Here is a 20,298-nt window from a genome sequence, read left to right as displayed (position 1 = left end):
TTAAGTATGTGAAGTATAAAATGTTCAAATAATTAGGCTCATAATTAATCAATTCATAAAAATAAATTACTATGAATTAATTCACATTATGTTCAATCGATTCTATCAATTAAATACTGACCTCATTAATTTTACAACTACAGTCTTTAGTGACTATGGTTTGCAAAGAAGTCCAATATGCCTTTAGCATATAAGTTTTGTCTCGCTATTTATAGTATTTCACTATACTCCTATTAATAAAGATACATATTCACAAATAGTAAATCGTAAAACAAATGAAGATGTGATTAGATTAGTAGGCAGTTGCAGTAGAGGAAGTTTCCTCATAGTCTCCAATAATTAATTATAGTCTTTATTATCTTAAAATCACCAGACAAAATCTAGCACATACAGCTCATTTAGTTTCTTTATCTTCCTAGGGCAATGAATTCTCCTATCTCAATTAAATATTTTTTATAAGAATTTTTTTTTAAAACGGACGAGGGTGCAATCCACAAATTAATATACTCACTCCGAATTTGTATTTCATCTATTTCACCTATTTAACTTTTACTCCATCTAATCTTTTATTTTTTGTATTTTGCATTACATATTCCATATAAGATGAGGCATATATACATCATAGTATCCCACTGGTTTTATAAATAACATTAGAATATTATAGACCCCCCAAAAATCTTAACTATATGAATATGACAGATCAAAAGTTTGGATATCCATACAAATCAACTTTATAAAATAAGGTATAAGATTGAGGTGAATCTTATATACAAACCCTGATGAATGAAACATCTCTTTAATGAATGTGTCGGATTTATGTTTCGTCATCTTTAGTAATTTTACCCTTTCAATCTATATATTATATATGTGTGCATATGAACTTTTCCTATGTTGTTAACTTGCTAACTCATCAATGCAATGTAGTATTAAAAATGTCAACACTACAATACTGAAATGTTAACATAAACTTAAGTTGATATTTTAATATATTATGTTGGCATTGATATTTAAATGTCAATAAAATTTATTAAAAAGTCAATACAAATATGTGTTGACATTTTAATGTGATCGTTTTGATATTTTTAACACACTACGTTGATGAGTTAGAAAGTTAGCAATTTAAGAAAAGTACTAGCATTTTAACGCACCACGCCCCCTTGTGTGCATATTACTCTCATCAAAGTAAGATACATATCGATTTTTTAATAAAATATGTGGGCCAAAAAGTTACTCCATAAATGAAATTTATACCAAAAATTAGTTTCCGGCCCAAATAAAAAAGCCCTATAGTCCAACCCATAAACCTCTAGCTGAATTGTTCAGCAAAATTATAATTATACCAAATTATTCTTCCCCATTGGAGAGAGAGAGAATTGAGAATTGAGAATTGAGAATTGAGAATTGTGATGGATGGGAGAAGCATAAGGAGTTCAATGGGAAGCTTGAAAGCAAAATCGAAGCAGGCTTCAGTTTTGTGGGCGGAGGGCTTCAGAGAGGCTTGTTGTCTTCACCGCGTCGTCATATACTGTCTCAGGTGGTCAAAACTTAATCCAATCATATTCTTCTTCTTCTTCTTCTTCATAGTTTGAATTTGAAAATTTAGGACTAGGTTTTGACTCTCTCAAATAAACATTGCAGGTCAAGGGAGATCGCCATCCGTACTGGACAGTGTTTCCTCTTGAATGGCTTTATTTTCTTGGGAAGGTCCGTGCCGCAAATATCTCTCTGTTTATTTATATTTGAGCTAGTACAATAATCACTAGATGAGAATACCAAAACGATAGAACAAAATCAGTGAGGTTTCACGGTGAGCTTCATGATGAGATGAGGAGGTTAGTCCAGATAATATAATGTAATGTAACAAAAGTAGTGAAGTTCTTTGCTTTTCTATATGTGCTGAGCTTCAGATCAGATGAGGAGGATAGTCCAGATAAAATGCATACCACAAATTTTTTTTTAATCTTTGTTCAAATTAAGCCATCTATTGTAAATTGTATTCACTAACCTTCAATTCTTAATTTTATTTCTTCAGCTTCAGTTTCATATGAATTGTTTGAATTTACAATTTTGTGGTTAAAGTTGTGTATTATTAACTCATTGTTAAGGTTGATTATATCTTAATTAGGATTTTCAATTCATAGTTAATAAGGAGTACTCGTATATGTTAATTAGGATCGATTATATCATTATTAGTTTTTATTTAATAATAATGACTACTATTGAAATATTAAATCTGAGGGTGGGACACCAAAATTGTGCAACAAATGATCACATTCCGTACTTTCACCAAAATATTAAATTCGCCTGGTTAGGTTCTGTTTGATGCTGTTATTATCAGCTAGTATAACAATATGTCTTTTGCAGTATACTTGTTCTGAGATCTGTCGTCATTCCAACACTACAATGGGTGTTACCTGATGTATGCCTGCTGACTACATCTCAAGAACTATGTCCATTTGGGGGTATATCCAGATTCTATTCCTTCTTACAACATGGATTGATTCAACTCGTCTATGTGAGTGCTTATTTTTTTTAGAGTGTTCTGTATAGTTTGGCAAACTTTAATGAAATGTAAGTTTTGCAATAATAAAAGGTTTCCCACTCTCTTTATGTTTCTAGTCATTTTGTTGTGGTGAATTGAAAATGACCAGCGGATTGAGTGCACGCTTTCTTATTGTTTCCTGCTTATCTCTCATAGATTTTGACTATATTACTTATTGATAAATGATCAAACTTGTCATATTTAGTGGATTCTACCACTTTACACACAGAACACAACTTTCTTATTCTATGCGGCCAATCTGTATAGGCAAGTAATTGTGGGACAAGGTAATAGTATTTGATAAAAGGATGCATTATCTGTATTTATAATTCCTAGGCTTCTGTATCCTTACAAAAGTTGTAAGTTAATTGATTGTGTTATAGTATCTGTTTTGGAATGATTTTTAGCTCGGAAAGCAAGCAGGGGTTTACATTGTAAGATTCATTTGCTTAGTGTCATGTGGTTTTACTTTTTTTTTATTTGAGTTTAGTTCTTCTATCACTTGTCCATGTTGTTGCTAAAAAACATGAGATAATTTTCTTTGGTGGTCTTCTCTCTCATAGTGTACATACTTATGAACCCACATGAATGTGAGTATATCCTGCAGAATATTATCACGTGTTTGATTTAAATAGCAGATATTATCATTTATTCTTCAAGGAGTTGATGTAGCATATTGCAGGTGTTCTGGTTCTACCCAATGTATATATCCAGCTTTATCCTAAACACACTCTGGTATTTTCATTTCCTTTTTCTTCCACTTGGTCATTGTATTAGTTTTATATTGTTATCTTTTGCCTCTTTTTCATTCTGAAGCAATTCTCAGTTACCTTTTACTCCAACGAAATGGAGACCAGGTATTGTCATTAGAATAGTTCTACAAATAATCTAAGGTGTGTGGTCAGTGGTCACAACTAGTTTTTTTGTATCTTCACCAACACAAGTTGCAATTTTGAGTAAAAAACTCAAAAGTAAGAATCTGTAAAATGATACTCCACCTAATAAGCCTTTATCTGATTGTCCCTAGCACATCTATAAATTTTGTGGGCCCAAAATTCATGTTCTCCTTGCTTTGTAGACTGTAGTTTCCAGATGCTGTTTCAAATATCTGTCTTCCCTTGCACCACTAATATAAAACCTCATGTATCCACCTTAAGACACTGCCTTCATTGGGCATGCTTACTGCAATTTCAATGGTTGGATATGATTTGTCTTAGAAGACGTCCAATTCTTTTCTGGATGACTTCAAACATTTAGACTTGCAAATTATTCATGATACAAGGGTAGAAGGGAAAAAAGACAAGAACTTTTTTTAAAGCTTTTATATAGGAATAAGAATTTTTTTGAAGCTTTTATCTAGGAATCAAAAGGCTGCAGCTGAGATATGATCTTGGATATAAAAATCAGATATTCTCCACAAATATCAACCAGCTAATTATTATCTTTATTTTGGAAAGCAGTATTCTGATTCACTAATGATCATAACCCTGTGGACTGTATGGAACTTTATTCATTTTATTTGGTCTTCCTATATTGTACTAGGTACAATGATATTGCAAAGTATGGCTTTTTTGCCATTGAGAAGCATGGGACTTCTAGTTCAGAATCATCTACTGAAAAGGATATGTCTGCCAGTGATAAGGCTACTGACTTTGAGGGGTATGTCCGCATACATTTGGTTTTGTTCATTTGGTCTTCCATATATTTTTTGTTTTATTTTTTAAGTCATTCCCAGTTGGGAACATGTGCTACTTCTTAAGGTTTTCAGTAATATGAAAAACACCTACCTCATTCTTTTCTATGCAGTTTAATGATTGAGGTATTTGAACAAGTATATTCAGTTCTCCTGTTGAGTTTCTTCTTCTTGGAGGTAAAATACTTTAACATCTTTACAGTTGCTTAACATCGACTTCTGATTCAACTTATGAAACTACTAATAGTAGTATTTATTAATATTACTAATTAAATAATTGATAATTGTAGGTTTATGTCACTGGATTCATACCATTCATCGGGAAGGCACTAAACCTATTGCTTCTTTCGTGGATGTATGCCTATTATTGTTTTGAGTGAGTAATGATTTCATGCTCTACTTTGTCATATTCATGCAACTTGGGGAGGGGGGTGTTAGAAATAATGGTTCTGATGATTGTGTCCTATGTTTTAGGTACAAATGGAATTATTCTGGTTTGAGTTTGGATAAAAGGCTAGACTTCTTCGAATCCAATTGGCCATTTTTTGCTGGTTTTGGTAAGACTCTTGTCATAAAAGAAATATGTTAAATTTACCATTGTAACTGGATAGTTGGCTTTTGGATTGATTAGTTTGTCAAGCTGAACATTGCTTTAGCGTATACACAGGAGATAAGTGAATCTATTTGTAACCCCCTGGATGAACTTTATATTTTAAACTAGCTGTGGAAGCTCTCTATATGAAATGCTTATTGTGAATATGAATATGGAAAACATTTATTATCATTAATTTATGATTAAATCATAAATGTAGTTTAAGCAAATTGGTAATTGACATGACAAATTGTGGCTGGAAGGATGTTTGGACCAATAAGATAGAGTAAGTATTATACCAAATATATAGTCTTGTCTTAGCAGCACAATGCCGAGACGAGCAATTTTAATTAGATGTTGCACCTGTGACCTGTCTAGTCTGCTGAATCCTAAATATCAGAACCAAAAAGTGTATTGTGGAAGGACAAATTATTGACTAGTTTTGTCCCTTCCCTCTGCAAAAGGATCACAACTTATTAGTATCCTTTATCTGATAGATGGTTGTGGAATAGACTTCTTCATTAGATGTGTTGGGAGTGTTGGAAAAACAACTTAGAACATACTAATATTTAGTACCAGCTTCTGGAGTCAGCATATCGTGTATCAGTGACAGTGAGATCTACCATTAATTCTATGAACTATCTCTCTCCTGGCAGGGCCTCAAAAGTTGTTTTAGCTCTAGCTACTATAGATTTATTTTAGTAATCCATCTTCCAGATTGTTTATGAATTACAAGTAGTGAAAAAGCGAGATGTTAGTTGGTGAATATGGTTTGTGAAATTCATCTCCAAGTTATTTTATCCCACATATCCTACATTTTAAATCTTTCACGTTGGATTGCTATTCAGACTTCTATTTACCTTGATCATTATATTTGGATACATTTATAGTCTATTGATTGATAGAACGAATAACAACCTTTTCCAGGAAGTCCATGTGTTTTGGCCGCTTTCTTTTACTCTCCTCTTGTTAGCTATGGGGTTATGGCTATACTATTTCCATTGGTAAGTAGTGTTGCTCTCTCTCTCTCTCATCATGTTGTGTTACCTAAACTTTTTGTGTTTATCTGACCGTTTTTTTTTAATACTCGGACACCCACATTGCTGCCTTTTAGTTGTTTTATTATAACTGAGTCCTGGTCTGGATGAAACTTTGTGAATAGTCTTCTTTTAGAGCTGATTTTCTGTAGGATGGGCATGAGACTATATTTTTGTGTTAATAATTATATTCTATTTGTCATGCCTAGAACGTGAGAGGAAAAAAACAAATGTTTGAGGATAAGCAGATTGATCATTGATGGACTGGGATGAACAAATCTAGTCTAGATACCTTTTAACTAAAAAGGGAAAATTGTCTTATGCTTAAAAACAAGCTCCAGTTAACCAATATTCTCAAGGCAATCGCATCTTTCTGAGTTTATGTTATAACCCATTATTCAGCTAGTAGAATTTCGATCATGTCACTTCCAATATCCATGGATAGATAGATACATGATAATGATACTTCTTTGACTCTTCCCACTTTCAGTTGGACATGTCTCCAACCATGTGAATAAACATATTGGCTTCTTTTTTTTCCTTTTGTTTTTGGGCAGTGATCCTTAGGCTTGTTGGTGACTTATATTTTGATGTTGGTGACTTATATTTTGCAGTAATTATAATTATGTTTTTTAGTTTGTTCTGACCGCAACAGGCTCAGAAGCAGACAAAGTTATTGCGTCTCAGAGAAAAAAGTGGAATGGTGCTCGATTGGGAAGGATTCCTATATTCTTTTCTTCTGATTATTTATCGTAAGCTTCTATGTATCTCTAGTACAAGTGTACTTTATTTCTGTATTTGCCATATGTTCAGAAGGATGGCTAAAAACTTGTGAAAAAAAGCATGCAGAAATGTCATAGACTTAGGATTAAAAATATTAGCATTCACAATGAGTGATGGTTCTTTTTTATTGGAGTATTAAAAGTAAATTCACAATCTCTTTCCTGAGTTCAAGATGACCACTATACAATTACAACTAAATAACATTGTTAGTTAAACTTGTCTGGCTTGGCATGCTGGAAGCATAGTATAAACTCGATTTTCCTTTAGCTGTTGAGCCCGTCTACACTTGCACACGCAAGATGATCTAGTAATTTCTATTTATTGTGCTTCTTAGGATGAAAGTGTTGTCTCTGTTTCCGATTGGATCACACCGACAAGCGCATGACCAGAAAGCTCAGTGATTATCTGAATTTGGGTAGGTACGTCATTTTAAAATCTGCAGCTTATACTACAGTATTCAACCCGGTATTATTTTTGTGATCTGCTCCTCAGCTTCACGATGTATGCAGGGTCAACGACTGACCATTCATGTAATTTTTCAACAACTAAAGAGAATAATTTACCAGTGGAAGATTTCCAACCTGTATATAACCAAGAAGACAAACCAAGTGCTCTATTTGTTTGTTCAATACTGTACATATTTAGCCTGGTGTAAATCTTAGGCAATCTCGACGGTGTACTGGCTCTTGAAGGAATAATGTATGGGGTAATCTGTTTCGCCATGGATCTGTTCTGGATGTCTAACTAAGACAAACAGTATCAGAAATCCCAAGCACGCCCATGTAATTAACAGCAACATGTTGTTTAAAGAACAAATACTATTGAATTTGTCTATGGTTTTGCTTTCTAATGACTTTGTCCCCTATTTGCTTAGTTTGTGTTTCCAAACTTATGGGAGGCCGATTTGCTAGTATTCTAGTATTATGGGGCAGATTAAATGGTGGATTGTATGCATAGTTGTTTGATCATCAATTTTGCATTATTAGCTTTATTTATTGGAGATTGCTTTGATTGTGTGCCTATTGTTTGATCTTCAATTTCGCATTATTAGTTGATTTGAGTTTAGATCAAAAGATAAAGATTTATGTCTCTTAATTTGTGTCTCTTGTTCCACCATACTATATTTTTGTATTTGTGGCTGAAATAAAATGGTAAACAATATATAGTAAAGGAGGTATAGAAGTGGAGTGATATATGACAAAAGTAATGAAGTCCACATGGTAGAATCAAAAAAGAGAAATGGGATAAGAAAGGACTAGGCTTCTGGTCCTGCCCACTGGGACACATAAATTTAAAGTGAAAGTAAAAAGCTTCCAACTTAGAAAGAAAAAGAAGTGAGACTCTCATTTTTATAAAGAAAAAAGAGAAAAGGGATGAGTTGCAACCATAAAACACATGAAATAATCCTATTCTTAACAAATATGGTGCATCTCTTTTTGCAGTTGGGAATACCATTTCAATTCAAGTTTTAGTTTGATGAATTTACTATGAATGTGACAGTAAGTTAGTTGAGCAAGTCTTTATATTGCTAAATAGCTACAAGATCAATAAAATCAAGAGTATGCATACTAAGCATCTACGTGACCCGTTATATATTAGAGTAGAAGCGTCTTACCAACGGATTCGTTGAAGTATTGTCATTGCTATATTTTTCCGAGTTAATATGCCAAAACACGAAGAAAGTTGCTGCAGTAAGGGAGACTTGATTGAACAAATATATAAAAGGAAAAGATAGGGGAAAATAAAAAAAAAGGAAAACAAGAAAGTTGAGAGAAAAAGATATAATGATACTCTGTCTGATCATTTTTCAAAATTTACTTCATTTTTTCTTCTTATATGGACCCCTTCTCTTTAATCAAATTGTCTCTTACCAAAAACCTCTACTCTTTTTTGTTGAGGTGACTCCAATATATCGCTAAGAAAATATTTTATGGTTATTTTAGTCAAAATCAAGATAAATTTTGGGATGGTGATTTTAAAGCAAGAAAGTTTATAATAAATTCGAATTGAATATTCTATGATGATCCAATTTCTACAGGTAAATACAAAGTTAGAAGAACAAACAAATTGTGTTTGCTGGTGCAACTTAATTAACGTGACAATTTTTGTCCTACTTTCTTAATTTCTTGTTTCAATCAGATTTTTTCCCCTAATTACATTATATATGGTAATCAGCACATGGGTTGCACAGGATTAGAATGATTAAGAAAACATAGGGTTTGAAAAGCATTCACATATTTCAAAGACATTGTTATTGTCTTGTTGAAAAAGATGGTTTTAGCCCATCCAACATTGAGGAAAAGTCTATCTCTTCTCTCCCTTATTTTAGTGTACCTTCTAGAGTTGTAATTATCACATCTGCATTTATTTCCTACATTTCCTTGAAGATTTCTAGGATCTTTGTCTGTAATTGAGCAAATTACATAAGAACCTTAATTCTTATTTAAATTTTTCTGTAGCAATTAGATTTATTAGTAAAAACCAATCTTGATTGTGCTTTTAGCACAAGTTGTGGGGTTGGTGTGACAGGCTTATAGGGGGAAAAATTAAGGAATAAGATGTGGGTATGGTCTACATCACTTCCTTTTTCAACCTCACTTTTTATTCTTTTTCAATCTTTCTTCAATTGAATTATGTCTGCTCAGATTCTGCTGCATAGCTGTAACAAATCTTATTTTGCTCTCTTCATTGAGTTCATCTCACATTTAAAGCAACACCTATTTAGCTTATAAAATTGTCACTAGTAAGTTTGCAGCCTTTGAAATATGTTTTTTAAAGCTCACATTTTGGCAGCTTTATTTATCTTGTTCAACTAGTTAGTGATTCTGTGATGCATTGCCAACTCTCAAATGATGGTGCCATGTCCCATTTTTAGGGCTGGCAAAATGAATATGATAATGATACTAATTAATGTAACAGTTCCCAAGTAATTTGTTTGCATCATACACTTTACCTTGAGAAATTGTTAGTCATGAATGAAATGCTACCTACCTAAACCTGTGGGCATAGCAAAACTCATTATACAATTACGAATTCTTCTAATAATGACTACACTTTTTAATTTCAAGAAAATAACAAACAAACAATTGGAAAATTGACCTAGTGTAATTTTTTTTCATGCGGACGAAAAATCTGACATATATTCGCTATATGTCAACTAAGTTGCGCTTCATTGTCAAGTTTAAGATAAGAGTAGAGTTATTATTTCGAAAACCAAAATCGGGTGCTTGCCCTTAATTTTAAATCTATTTCTTCAGAGTTGGTACAGTATTGATTAAGTTATGGATCACGATTATTTTACATTACTTTGTTTAAAAAGGTAGGCCGACTGAGATCATCAGAAACCATATAGTATGTAGCTTTTTATTTTAATTTAGTTAACATTATTTTAACTTACTGTATGACCATAGGTGTTCTCTATAAGGTTGGACACAGGAATATGTGTCTTGTTCTTTCATGCCAAAGAAGCTTGCTACATAAGAATCTGATTTTAGAAGAAATTTCAGGACAAAAGAAGCTTTACTTGTCTTTATCTATTTTCTCTCTTCAACATAGAAATCAGAAATAGTGTGAAGCTTCTGCTTCATTCTATCTCCCTCTTTATCTCTGGATATCTTCTTCCTCAGGTATGTTTTGTACATTACTCATAAATAAACTCACTATTTTAGTTCGTGTGTGAAACTAACTAGACACAGCTGCACAATCATGAACAAGTCATTTTTCATTTCAGACTTGGGTTTTCATATAATTCGTAGTAGCAAAAAAGAGAAGGGTATTTTAGTGGTTTCAGATTTAGGCATATATTTCAGTTTGATGTTTATGTATATATAGATAGTATGATGGCCATTTCTGCTGCTTTTAAAAAAACATGTATTTCATTGTTTATTAACAGAAGAGGAAAGGAAGGGAATGAACGAGTTGAACAGTGGAAGAGCAAAGCCAATGCCATGGAACAATGTGTACAGTAGTAGTGAGTCTCTTGACAAGGAAGGTCCATGGAAAAGCTTGGGCTCATCCATGAATGCTATTTCTTTCGGATTCGTGGCAACGGCCATCTTGATTTCGATGTTTCTCATAATGGCTATATTCGAGCATCTGTTCAGACCGTCGTCCCCCCAAAACTCTTCTACGCAGACCGAATCAACACAAATGCACAAGCTCGAGCCCCCTCATCACCCAGTAAGCACCATTCTTCTTCTTCCTCCTAGTTAACTGAGAGTGAGATTGTAATTCTTGATCATTGGTTGTTGCATGTGGATGTCAGGTACAGGCATCATATGCATCAGATTTCTCAGTGGTGATGCCAGGACAGCAGTATCCTAGCTTTATTGCTCAACCTGCTCCTCTGCCAAGGGAAGGAGTGATTTGGCTCTCTCACTCTCACTCCCACACTCTCTCTCATCCCACCAACCAATAAATCTTACTTCAGTTTGGCATCTTTTGTACACACCACTTGATTTAATGGCTTACAAATTTTGATTGCACCACACAGATTCAGCAACTTCTTAATGTATGCAACAAACTTATACAAACAAACCATCTTACATAATAGTACCAAAAAATGCGAGCTGCCAACACATAATTCTACTTTCTACTCTTGCAGCATGCTTTCCTACTCGACTAGGGAACCGTTCCCACAATGCTTATGTAGAAAACCTGATTGTGGAATCTACATAAAATAACCATATTGATACAACATGGATTAGGAAGTTAGGGACAAGAAACATCTCAAGTTCAAAATGGATGCGCAGCCCCCGGCATGAAATCTTCTACTCTATGGAACTTTGTGGCTCGTCATCTGTGAGGTCTCGAGGTGGATACAGCCGCTCTGATATAAAAACCGTCCATTTCAATATGTCATTGGTCGACTTCTAAGTTATTATACAAATCTTATTCCAGTTCATCGTCGTCGTCAGGCTGAATGGCAGTAAGTAACGAATACTTGACCCTAAGTGAGATCTTCCCCTTTTCAATTACAAGTCTTGCTCCAGAAACAACCCAATAGCCAGGTGGTTCCTGTGGCCCTCTTGTCATCTCTGTCGTATCAACAAACTTCAAGAGTTTGGGAGTTTGGATGGGAACAGGAGGGCCCCCGGGGTACACAGCAGAATTAATATTCACATCAGCCGGCTGCGGAGGTGGTTTCTGGACTGCTGTGAAGTGATGACTAATTAGAGTTGAAATAAGTCCAGATTTACGTGCCAACCCAGGGGATCCATCCCATTCTGGATACTTAACTGAAACAGCTCCTTTAACAGTCGAGAAACGTAATCGGAGGAAAAGAACCTTCTTAAATCCATAATTCCCAACCTGTAATTGTGCTCCAGTGACTATGGAAAGTTCATCTTCAGTTTCAACAGGAGCCGTACATACATGGGAAAAGTTTTTCCATTGTACTTTCTCATAATATCTCCGATCATATGATTCCTGGCGAAAATTGCCACCCGGGTCATCCTCAAGTTGGAATATATTTGGAAGAGAGGAGAGGTGTTGCAAGTGAATAGCCAAGCGGTTGCTTCTTTTACCTTCAAGATACAATCTCAGACCAGTTACAGGTCTTTTACCCACATCAACCTGAAATAACAGTTAAGATGGAAATAACTGTTGTTAAATTTCAGGGGAGCACATAAGGAATACTACTATCATTTTTGGGCAGAAGAAGACAGTTGGTAACCATTAAGCATGCTGAAAATACTACTTGACCCAATCCTTAAATAATACAGTCCCGAATTATATCATCACATTTTATTTCCAGTTGCAGCTTGCAAGGAAAAAGCAACCGGAAACCTTTCCCAGTTCACTAAGAAAGGTAAATAACCAACATTCTCCAGAGAGGGGAACAGGGAAAGAAGGAAACTAGTGCTAAATGAATGAACTCGTAGCCTCGTACATACACCACATGCAAGATAAACTTGCCGGATTATGTTCTGGAAATAAATCCCAAATATGCATATGGAAAAAAAAACTAGGTTGTAAAAAACAAGGAAAAGAATACTAAAATCATAAAACAACCAAGGGGCTACTTGGTATGATGGAATGGAATGCCACTCCTACCTCCATTCCATTCCTTTGCTTGACATTTTTTCCTTGAGAATCACCATTCCCTTCCCCATGGGAATAGCCATTCCTTCCATTTAGCTAAGGAATGGCCATTCCATTCCATTTCACACACACAACCCCCACCCACACACACACAGCAACACACACATAGCAAAACACACACACACACCCACACAGAGAGAAACACACGCGCGCACACACACACATCACAGCAACACATACACACAGCAACACATGCACATATATACACACACACAAGCACACACACACACCACCACATATATGCACACACATCAACACATGCACACACTCATTTACGTGTATAGTACAAATTAATATGATCCAAAATATTTTTGAATAAATATTTTTTTATAGAATCAACATATTAATTATTCATATTTTATTCCATTCCTATATTATTTGTAGTTACCAAGCATATGAATGAAATCAATCAAGGAATAACAATTCCATTCCATTTGTAAACCTTACATTCACCAAGCGCAAGAATGGAATGAAATCCCCATTCCATTCCATTCTTATGCTTGGTAAGCACAAGGAATACAAAGGGAATGGAATTGTTATTCCTTGATTGATTCCATTCACATGCTTGGTAACTACAAATAAAATAGGAATGGAATAGAATGAAATATGAATAATTAATATGTTGATTATACCAAAAAAAATGTTTATTCAAAAATATGTTTGCCAAATATTTTTCATGTATGATAGATAAGGTTGTCACTTAAAATTCACGAACTGACCCTAAAAAAACTAGCTACCAGATCATATGTGATTCTCTAGCTACTCAATATTTTATTGTATTTCAATTTGTCTAAGTAAGTAAGTATTAGTTTAATTGATTTATCTTGTGTGTGTGTGTGTGGGTGTGGTGTTGTGTACATGTGATGGTTGTGTGTGTGTGCATATATGGTGGTGGTGTGTGTGTGTGCATGTGTTGGTGTGCGTATGTGTGCATGTGTGTGTATGGGTGTGTATATGTGGTGTTGTGTGTGTGTGTGTGCGCGTGCGTTTGTGTGTGTGTGTGTGTGTGTGTGTGCCCTTACCCTAAACCCCAAGTAGCCCCTAACATTTGTTCCCTAAATCAGTATAATAATTTCATTCCATCAAAATGTAATTAAATCAAGAATTTGAGTACTAAATTCTCAATTGTGATAGATCAGCAACATGTCAAAAAAAAAACCTACCGTATCTATATTTTCACTCCCCCCCCCCCAACCAAACATTAATACATATAGACGACAGATATGACTTTATATTTTTTAATATCTTAGTTACCTGAGAATGAAATTTTAAAATCTTAAATCTGTAAAAGATGTGACTGCATAGCGATTAGCGCTTAACAGAAAATAATAGATGGTGAGGGCAAAGGAAAACTAGTTCTGTAGGTGTATAAAGAGGAGTCCAACTACACCAAGGAACTATGAAATGTCCAACTTGTCCAGCAACACTTTGCTTAATTCATGTTCTAATTCCCACTGCAAGTGAGAACCAACGGTTTTGTTATGAGAGGATCGTAACTTCTGACCTTTAACAGTAAATCTTTTCCATTAAATGCAATTTACACTGCATAATTATAGATAGGCTACCAGTGGCACAAACTCAAAGTCTCACTGAAACTAGAGGCAGAAAATAATTAGGAAAAAGAAGCTTTACCGCTGTAGCATTTATAAAAAGTTTGGGGCCCATAAGACTAAACTGCAGGGAGGTTGTGTTTTGCTGTCTTCGCTGAGGACCAAGAGGAAGATCACTGAATACAGGTGCCCATTGCCTAGGAAGCTGGAACTCCAGAAACTGATGGAGTTCTTCAATTGGTGGCTTATCTGCATACATGAAAAGTTTTTCCTTAAAAAAGGAAGAACAAGATGATGAAAAATGCTTCAGACAAGCATTTTTCATAGTGAGAGTCCTAATACATGAAGCTGATTGCTGTGATATGTTGTGATACGAATCCCACATCGTTTCCACATGGAGGTGTGGAATAGCATATAAGTGGGGGTCAAGTTTTGGGTTAAGTGAGAGCTCCCTAACTTATATGCTTATCAATTGGTGTATGAACGTGGATACAGACGGCCTACAGAAAGGGGCTACCAAGGGGTGCTACTGAAAATGTGGGCCCAAGGGGTACCAAATGGATTGTGGGACAGTGGCTTTGGGTTTGCCACCCAGTGTGTGTCATCCATGGACATCCACTTCGAAAGAGGAATACAAATCCCACAGCGATTCCACATGGAAGTGTGGAATAGCATACGAGTGGGGGAGTCAACCCTTTACCTTGACCATGGTTTTGGATTAAGTAAGGGTTTCCTAACTATATGCTTATCATGCTGCCCCTGCGCCCTACGAAAAGAAAAAGAGAACCATTCCAAGGAGACTCTATTTTCTTTCAGAGTAACTATAATTGAAATTAAAAAATATAAATAAAAGCATAATAGATCACTCACAGCGCAAATAAAGATTAATTGCATGACTCAAATAGCCACTTCCTGAAACACCATTTAGTAGGGATGTTATTGGGATAAAGGACATAGAAATAACATCAGGCTCCTTCAAAACTGTTTGTAGCCACTCCTGATGGTTCAAATTTGTGCTATCACTTCCACCTCTCCTTTTGCACATGCTAACAATATCCTATCATTCAGCAAAATGAAAAGTAAGAAATATATTTCTGTAAGAGACTAAAAGTAAAGCTAAAAACTAGAGGTTGCGGCATGAAAGAATAAAACTGTACATCTTTATATGCATACGAACTTGATGTGCCAGTATCTGCAAACCTGAGCCGTGTCCGTGTCTCCTTCGTTTCAAACTGAAGAAGAAAAAATATATATATGGACCAAAAAACATACAAGTAAACAAAGAGTGGATCAATCAACGAAACTAGACAATAATGGAGAAACTATCTATCACCTAAGCAACAGGAGTCAAAGCTATCCTATGACTTTGCTTGGTATGGGTAATATAAACTATCCATCAGAAACAGTGCCATGAAGGAAAAGCAAATAAGACCAAACCAACTGGATGTGGCAATTTAACGATAAGAATTCATATTACAATCTTTAAGAGAGAGAAGGAAAGAAGAAACTTCAATCAATGGAAGAGTACATGGCACTGAAAAGATGGGGATATAATAATCTAATTGCTTAAGACACCGATAATATGGAATAACCAAAGACACTATTTAGAGGGCAACATAAACCTAATAACCTATTAAGGGAAGGAGCTGCACATTCTCGAGGATGGATGCCATAAAGATAAACTGGTTTCAATTGATGCTGTTTGATAGACAGTAATGAAGAACTACTGCAGTGATGTTCACTCTGTGATATTGCCGCGTAAATTAGAAAGGAAATAAGCACCAAGCTTCCTATATATTCCTTTAGATGAAAACTAATTTAGCCAAGAAACATCAATTCAGGAACTGTACTTTGATTAATTTATTTCTCAATTCTCATAGAATTTAATCAGTGTCAGCTGAAATGAACCCAATATGAATCACATAAATACATGCAAGGTTTATGTTATTGCACCAAAATATTCACACCAAAATGCAAATTCAATGTGAAAACTTTCACAAATTTAACACCACTTTTGATTTTGGTTTAGTTTAAGCATGCTTTTCTGGTGGTCGGATTTGACGTGGCCAACCTTCTTTTCATGCGGGCACGTATTCCGAATGGTATGTATATGAACAGAAAATAAAAATGTTGGGCACGTCAGATGATCATCAAAAAAGGACCATACTTAATTTGCACCAAAATCAAAAAGTGGAGTCAAAGTTGTGCAGTTTGAAAGTAGTGCCGAGTATGCAATTTGATATTAAGGTTGTTTTTTCGCTACACGGTTAGTTTAGAATTGGATATTTTTGTAGATTATAAGTGAAAAAACTAAAATTTGTTCAAACCTTCTCAGACTGGTATACTTGCTCCGAACCCAGTTCACTTTGTCCATTTGCATCTAAGAACCTCTTATCTGCCATCACCTTCAATCTCTTCTGCACATCAGCGGGTTGAAGTGATGAGGAATGCTGCTGTTTCATGTAAATTACATCCTTCCCGCCCATCTTTACACCCACAATGATGTGAGTCCCAAACTTGCTAATAAACCTGACAAAAAGGGAGTTCAGCAACAGCAGTATCATTTACAAATAACTGCAACACTCAGAAATGAGCAGGTAGCATATATGTTATTAGTATTTGGTATCTCAGAAATGACTACTTAATCTTACTATAGCTAAACAACACCTACTTGAACTACTCACTTGTTAAAGCAGAACTAATGAGCTGGCAAATGAGTAAAACCAAATATTGACCTACAACTAAAAGTGAGACTCTATTTGCTTGAGAGTTTGGGTGTACTTTCAGTACCCTCCAAATGACTAGACGAAGGAACAAATCCATAACTATAAAGGAGAATTGATGCATGCTCAAAATTTCCAGATGAATCGCTGGGTGTCCAGTTCGTGTTATCCTAGCAAAAGTAGAAAATAAAGCCAGAAAGTAGGACTTCACCACATGTCAGGAACTCAGTATTCATGTCTTCAATCTTCATGAAAAAATCTCTTGCTTAAATTTGTTATAACCTAAATGGATGGTCTGTATTGTTGTTGACTCAAATCGCTACCCCTCCTTTAAGTAGATGTTATATATTGTGGATAAAAGGAGGATAATGAATTTACTAGAGACTTCTTATGCATGTAGACATTAAAGCGTAGGCATGCAAGCATCCTATAGGTCAGGAGAGATTCAAGCAATAGTAGAGTAGTTAACTAAAGTGTTTTAAAGAAGGCAACCCCAAGGTATACCTTGCCAACGCTGCAGGCTCCCATGATGATGGAACTTCTCTCTTCACATGATCCTTAAGCACCATCTGAGACTTTTCTAGTGCAACCGTATACAGTGTTATAAACATACCATCAAAAGCGAGAGTTTTGGTGTATGCTGCGTCTTTCTGCCAACAACCAGAAAACTCAAACATTGCATTGAAGAGCCCTGAAGGAATTTTTCCCGTCAATGACAGCTCTTGATTTAATTGCTCTGACATCTGGGGGAATGTGAAGGTATAGGTTATTTTTTGATATACCCGAACATAGATACAGTATAAGCTGAACAGTGAACATCATGACATAAGTGTTAGCAAAGAACCAGACAATGGATGGTATGACTAAAGAAGTGTATCACATATACGCACATCTTCAACAGCCAAATAACTGTCATTTCATAGCTCAGATCACAAAGTTCTTTATAGAAAGGGCCAAATCAATTAAATGCATCTATAACACAAATGAATATATACTGAACAAACAAAAAAAATCAGAATGTAACTATGTAAGCAACCTGCTGGAAAGTCAGAACGTCAGAACGAAATCGTGTCCGCTCTCCTTTATCGCATTTGATTGATTTTGAAACACCAGCAACTGAGGTTCCACCTGGAAGAATAATCTCCCGGCACTGATCCTCGTTAATCTCCATCATATGTGAATCTCCCTTACAATACTTTAGTCTAAGATCCAAGGAAATATCATATCCACGGCCAATCGACTGAATAGCCACCTTAGCTGCTTCTGCAGCAGGAAGCTTAAGCGCCATCTTTCACACACTCGCTTTCTTATCTCAAACCCCACATATCTCTAACTACTTGATCCGTTTCACAATCAAATTAAGCAAGCAAGTAATCAAACAAACCCGAATCACAACTAAAATTTCTCAAAAACGTGCAGGGCATATATACTAATGTCTTGGATCAACTGAAAGCAATGCACGAATTGCAGCTTCCGAAGACTTAACAGTTTCAATAAGTTAAGCTCCAAACTTCCATGAACCAAACCTTCCAGTATCAACCTGGAATTTCTCAACAACGCACGATTCAGCTCGAAACTCCCAACGAAGTTTGACTACGCAGTAACAGATACATACATACATAAATATATAATTTTTTCTTATTTGAGCACGATTTCCACAGCAAGATATTTCACAAGCTCTGTGATTATTGCTCAACAGTTTTCGAGCATCCAAGTCTTGGACAGCGAAAATCAGAGTCAAAAAGAAATTTAGCTATTCCACTGGAACAACGTAGGGGATTCGGCACAGCAGAACTTTAAAAATAAAAAATAAAATCAACAGCGCGAGCTGCAAAATTGGCGATTCAAAACCTAGCTAGCTAGAGTTCCTAACCTTGAAACCCAAGATTTTCGCAGTGAGGTTGAACTGAAGCTCAGATCTAGAGGAAGACGGGAGCTTCTTCTAACTTAATACAGGTGTACGATTATCCGTATTTGGGGTGGACATAATTTCATTTCAAAATATGCTTTATTAGTACTAATTGAGCTATGCATTTTTAAATTTTGAACTGTATCGAAATGAAATTATTCAGATACTGTTTCATTTAGTAGTATAAATTTAAAACTTCAAAGTGAATACAGTGATTAGATTAAAGGTGTTTAGGTTCCGTTTAATATAGAGATCCAAAATAGAATATAGATTCAAAGCCCCATAGAATTAGGGGTGATCAAGTATAATTTATCCAATTCAAACTAAATCAAAATATAAGTTTTTTTTCAAATTTTGGTTTGTTTCAAGTTTATTAGTATTATTAAATTCCATTCGAATAACTCCACGATGAAACTAAAACAAACATATACTACCATACATACTATCATCATACATGTGTTATCCACGATGAAACTAAAACAAACATATAGGAAGCAAACAAAAAGGAGGTTTCTGAAACTAAAAACCACAAAATATGCAAGAATTCGAAACAAATGGGGATTCGAACACTTCAAGTTATGCGGCAAAATATGCAACTATCTCAACCAAGCATGTATTTAATTTTGTATACCACTTAAATTGGTGGGGGGACAATGGCACAGGCACCCGGAGCGCATGTGGCTTCGCCACTAAACTTGAAAATTATTTTTCGTTTTATTGCACCACCACTGCACCAGTTTCTAATTCGACTTCTAAAATTGTACATACATCATTTCGTTCAAGAGTTCTATCAAACACCAACTAATTCCGTAAGCATCTTAGAGCATCCACAATGAGGACTTCTAAAATTGTACATACATCATTTCCTTCAAGAGTTCTATGAAACACTAACTAATTCCGTAAGCATTTTAGAGCATCCACAATGAGGCGTCATACCCTCCGCCACATCAGTATTTTATGCTCTTACCCATCCATCTGTAGTGGAATGCCCTATAATTTTAACTACTATTTTATATTAAATTTTTATGTTTGCAAATATGTCAAGCAAAATAAATAAAAAAGCACCATAATTAAAGGCAAATCCTGCATTTACTTAATTTAAAAAAAAAGTTACAAGAGTGGAAATAAAAAACAAGTGCACTACAGATAAAAAGGCTGGTATAAAGCATTCCCAACTGGCGCTGGAGAGCATCGATCATCTTGGTGAGGTATTGGGCTTCATCCGGGTCGTCGCACTGCCTGAGGGCGTTGTACGTGTCCAACAACGTCCTCTGCGTGGCGACCCTCACCAAGTCCCCGTAGGCATGTGTCGCAGCCGAAGTCGGGGCTGGGGTCGGGGCCGGGTTCTGTGAGGTCGTCGCCTTCGC

The 20,298-nt window shown here is 35.4% G+C and overlaps 3 protein-coding genes across 15 annotated transcripts; 2 read left to right on the top strand and 1 right to left on the bottom strand.

Annotated features, from left to right (window-relative positions):
• Positions 1–1,314: 1,314 nt before the first annotated feature.
• LOC121759585 (protein EI24 homolog) lies at positions 1,315–7,497 on the top strand. Of its 9 annotated transcripts, none has more exons than XR_006041684.1 (12): positions 1,315–1,537; positions 1,639–1,704; positions 2,365–2,515; positions 3,225–3,277; positions 4,085–4,201; positions 4,349–4,412; positions 4,526–4,611; positions 4,710–4,792; positions 5,755–5,831; positions 6,520–6,616; positions 6,982–7,062; positions 7,157–7,497. XR_006041684.1 is itself a non-coding variant. In XM_042155228.1 (12 exons), exons 1-11 carry the CDS (start codon positions 1,407–1,409, stop codon positions 7,046–7,048), a joined length of 1,011 nt encoding a protein of 336 aa, XP_042011162.1. In that variant the 5' UTR covers positions 1,317–1,406; the 3' UTR covers positions 7,049–7,062; positions 7,140–7,497. The 9 variants fall into 9 exon arrangements, 5 of the variants coding, with proteins under 5 accessions (XP_042011162.1, XP_042011161.1, XP_042011160.1 ...); XR_006041686.1 differs by having other exon boundaries at positions 7,140–7,497; XR_006041683.1 differs by having other exon boundaries at positions 6,982–7,066.
• Positions 7,498–9,938: 2,441 nt separating this feature from the next.
• On the top strand, positions 9,939–11,138 carry LOC121758359. Its single transcript, XM_042153770.1, has 3 exons — positions 9,939–10,273; positions 10,540–10,826; positions 10,912–11,138. Exons 2-3 carry the CDS (start codon positions 10,557–10,559, stop codon positions 11,062–11,064), a joined length of 423 nt encoding a protein of 140 aa, XP_042009704.1. The 5' UTR covers positions 9,939–10,273; positions 10,540–10,556; the 3' UTR covers positions 11,065–11,138.
• Positions 11,139–11,140: 2 nt separating this feature from the next.
• LOC121758358 (MACPF domain-containing protein At4g24290-like) lies at positions 11,141–19,055 on the bottom strand. 5 transcript variants are annotated; one of them, XM_042153766.1, is made up of 8 exons: positions 18,896–19,016; positions 18,059–18,562; positions 17,527–17,765; positions 16,627–16,828; positions 15,457–15,531; positions 15,170–15,356; positions 14,382–14,548; positions 11,141–12,221 (listed from the first exon to the last, which is right to left on the bottom strand). In XM_042153766.1, exons 2-8 carry the CDS (start codon positions 18,308–18,310, stop codon positions 11,538–11,540), a joined length of 1,806 nt encoding a protein of 601 aa, XP_042009700.1. In that variant the 5' UTR covers positions 18,311–18,562; positions 18,896–19,016; the 3' UTR covers positions 11,141–11,537. The 5 variants fall into 5 exon arrangements, with proteins under 5 accessions (XP_042009700.1, XP_042009699.1, XP_042009702.1 ...); XM_042153769.1 differs by having other exon boundaries at positions 11,937–12,074; positions 12,173–12,221; positions 18,059–19,055; XM_042153765.1 differs by having other exon boundaries at positions 18,059–19,039.
• Between the last annotated feature and the right edge of the window lie 1,243 nt (positions 19,056–20,298).

The sequence above is a fragment of the Salvia splendens genome, chromosome 12 (assembly GCF_004379255.2).
Source record: "Salvia splendens isolate huo1 chromosome 12, SspV2, whole genome shotgun sequence".
Taxonomy (NCBI): domain Eukaryota; kingdom Viridiplantae; phylum Streptophyta; class Magnoliopsida; order Lamiales; family Lamiaceae; genus Salvia; species Salvia splendens.
This window is presented reverse-complemented; position numbering and strand designations above follow the sequence as displayed.

Excerpts from the sequence above, each read along its gene's own strand:
- LOC121759585 (XM_042155228.1), top strand. The coding sequence starts at position 1,407 with ATGGATGGGAGAAGCATAAGGAGTTCAATGGGAAGCTTGAAAGCAAAA. Across the intron at positions 4,202-4,348 it reads AAGGCTACTGACTTTGAGGG|TTTAATGATTGAGGTATTTG; the intron begins GTATGTCCGCAT and ends TTTTCTATGCAG. Across the intron at positions 5,832-6,500 it reads TGGCTATACTATTTCCATTG|TTTGTTCTGACCGCAACAGG; the intron begins GTAAGTAGTGTT and ends TATGTTTTTTAG.
- LOC121758359 (XM_042153770.1), top strand. The coding sequence starts at position 10,557 with ATGAACGAGTTGAACAGTGGAAGAGCAAAGCCAATGCCATGGAACAAT. Across the intron at positions 10,827-10,911 it reads TCGAGCCCCCTCATCACCCA|GTACAGGCATCATATGCATC; the intron begins GTAAGCACCATT and ends TGTGGATGTCAG.
- LOC121758358 (XM_042153765.1), bottom strand. The coding sequence starts at position 18,310 with ATGGCGCTTAAGCTTCCTGCTGCAGAAGCAGCTAAGGTGGCTATTCAG. Across the intron at positions 16,829-17,526 it reads GAGCCTGCAGCGTTGGCAAG|GTTTATTAGCAAGTTTGGGA; the intron begins GTATACCTTGGG and ends CCTTTTTGTCAG. Across the intron at positions 14,549-15,169 it reads AATTAATCTTTATTTGCGCT|ATAAGCCACCAATTGAAGAA; the intron begins GTGAGTGATCTA and ends TCATGTATGCAG.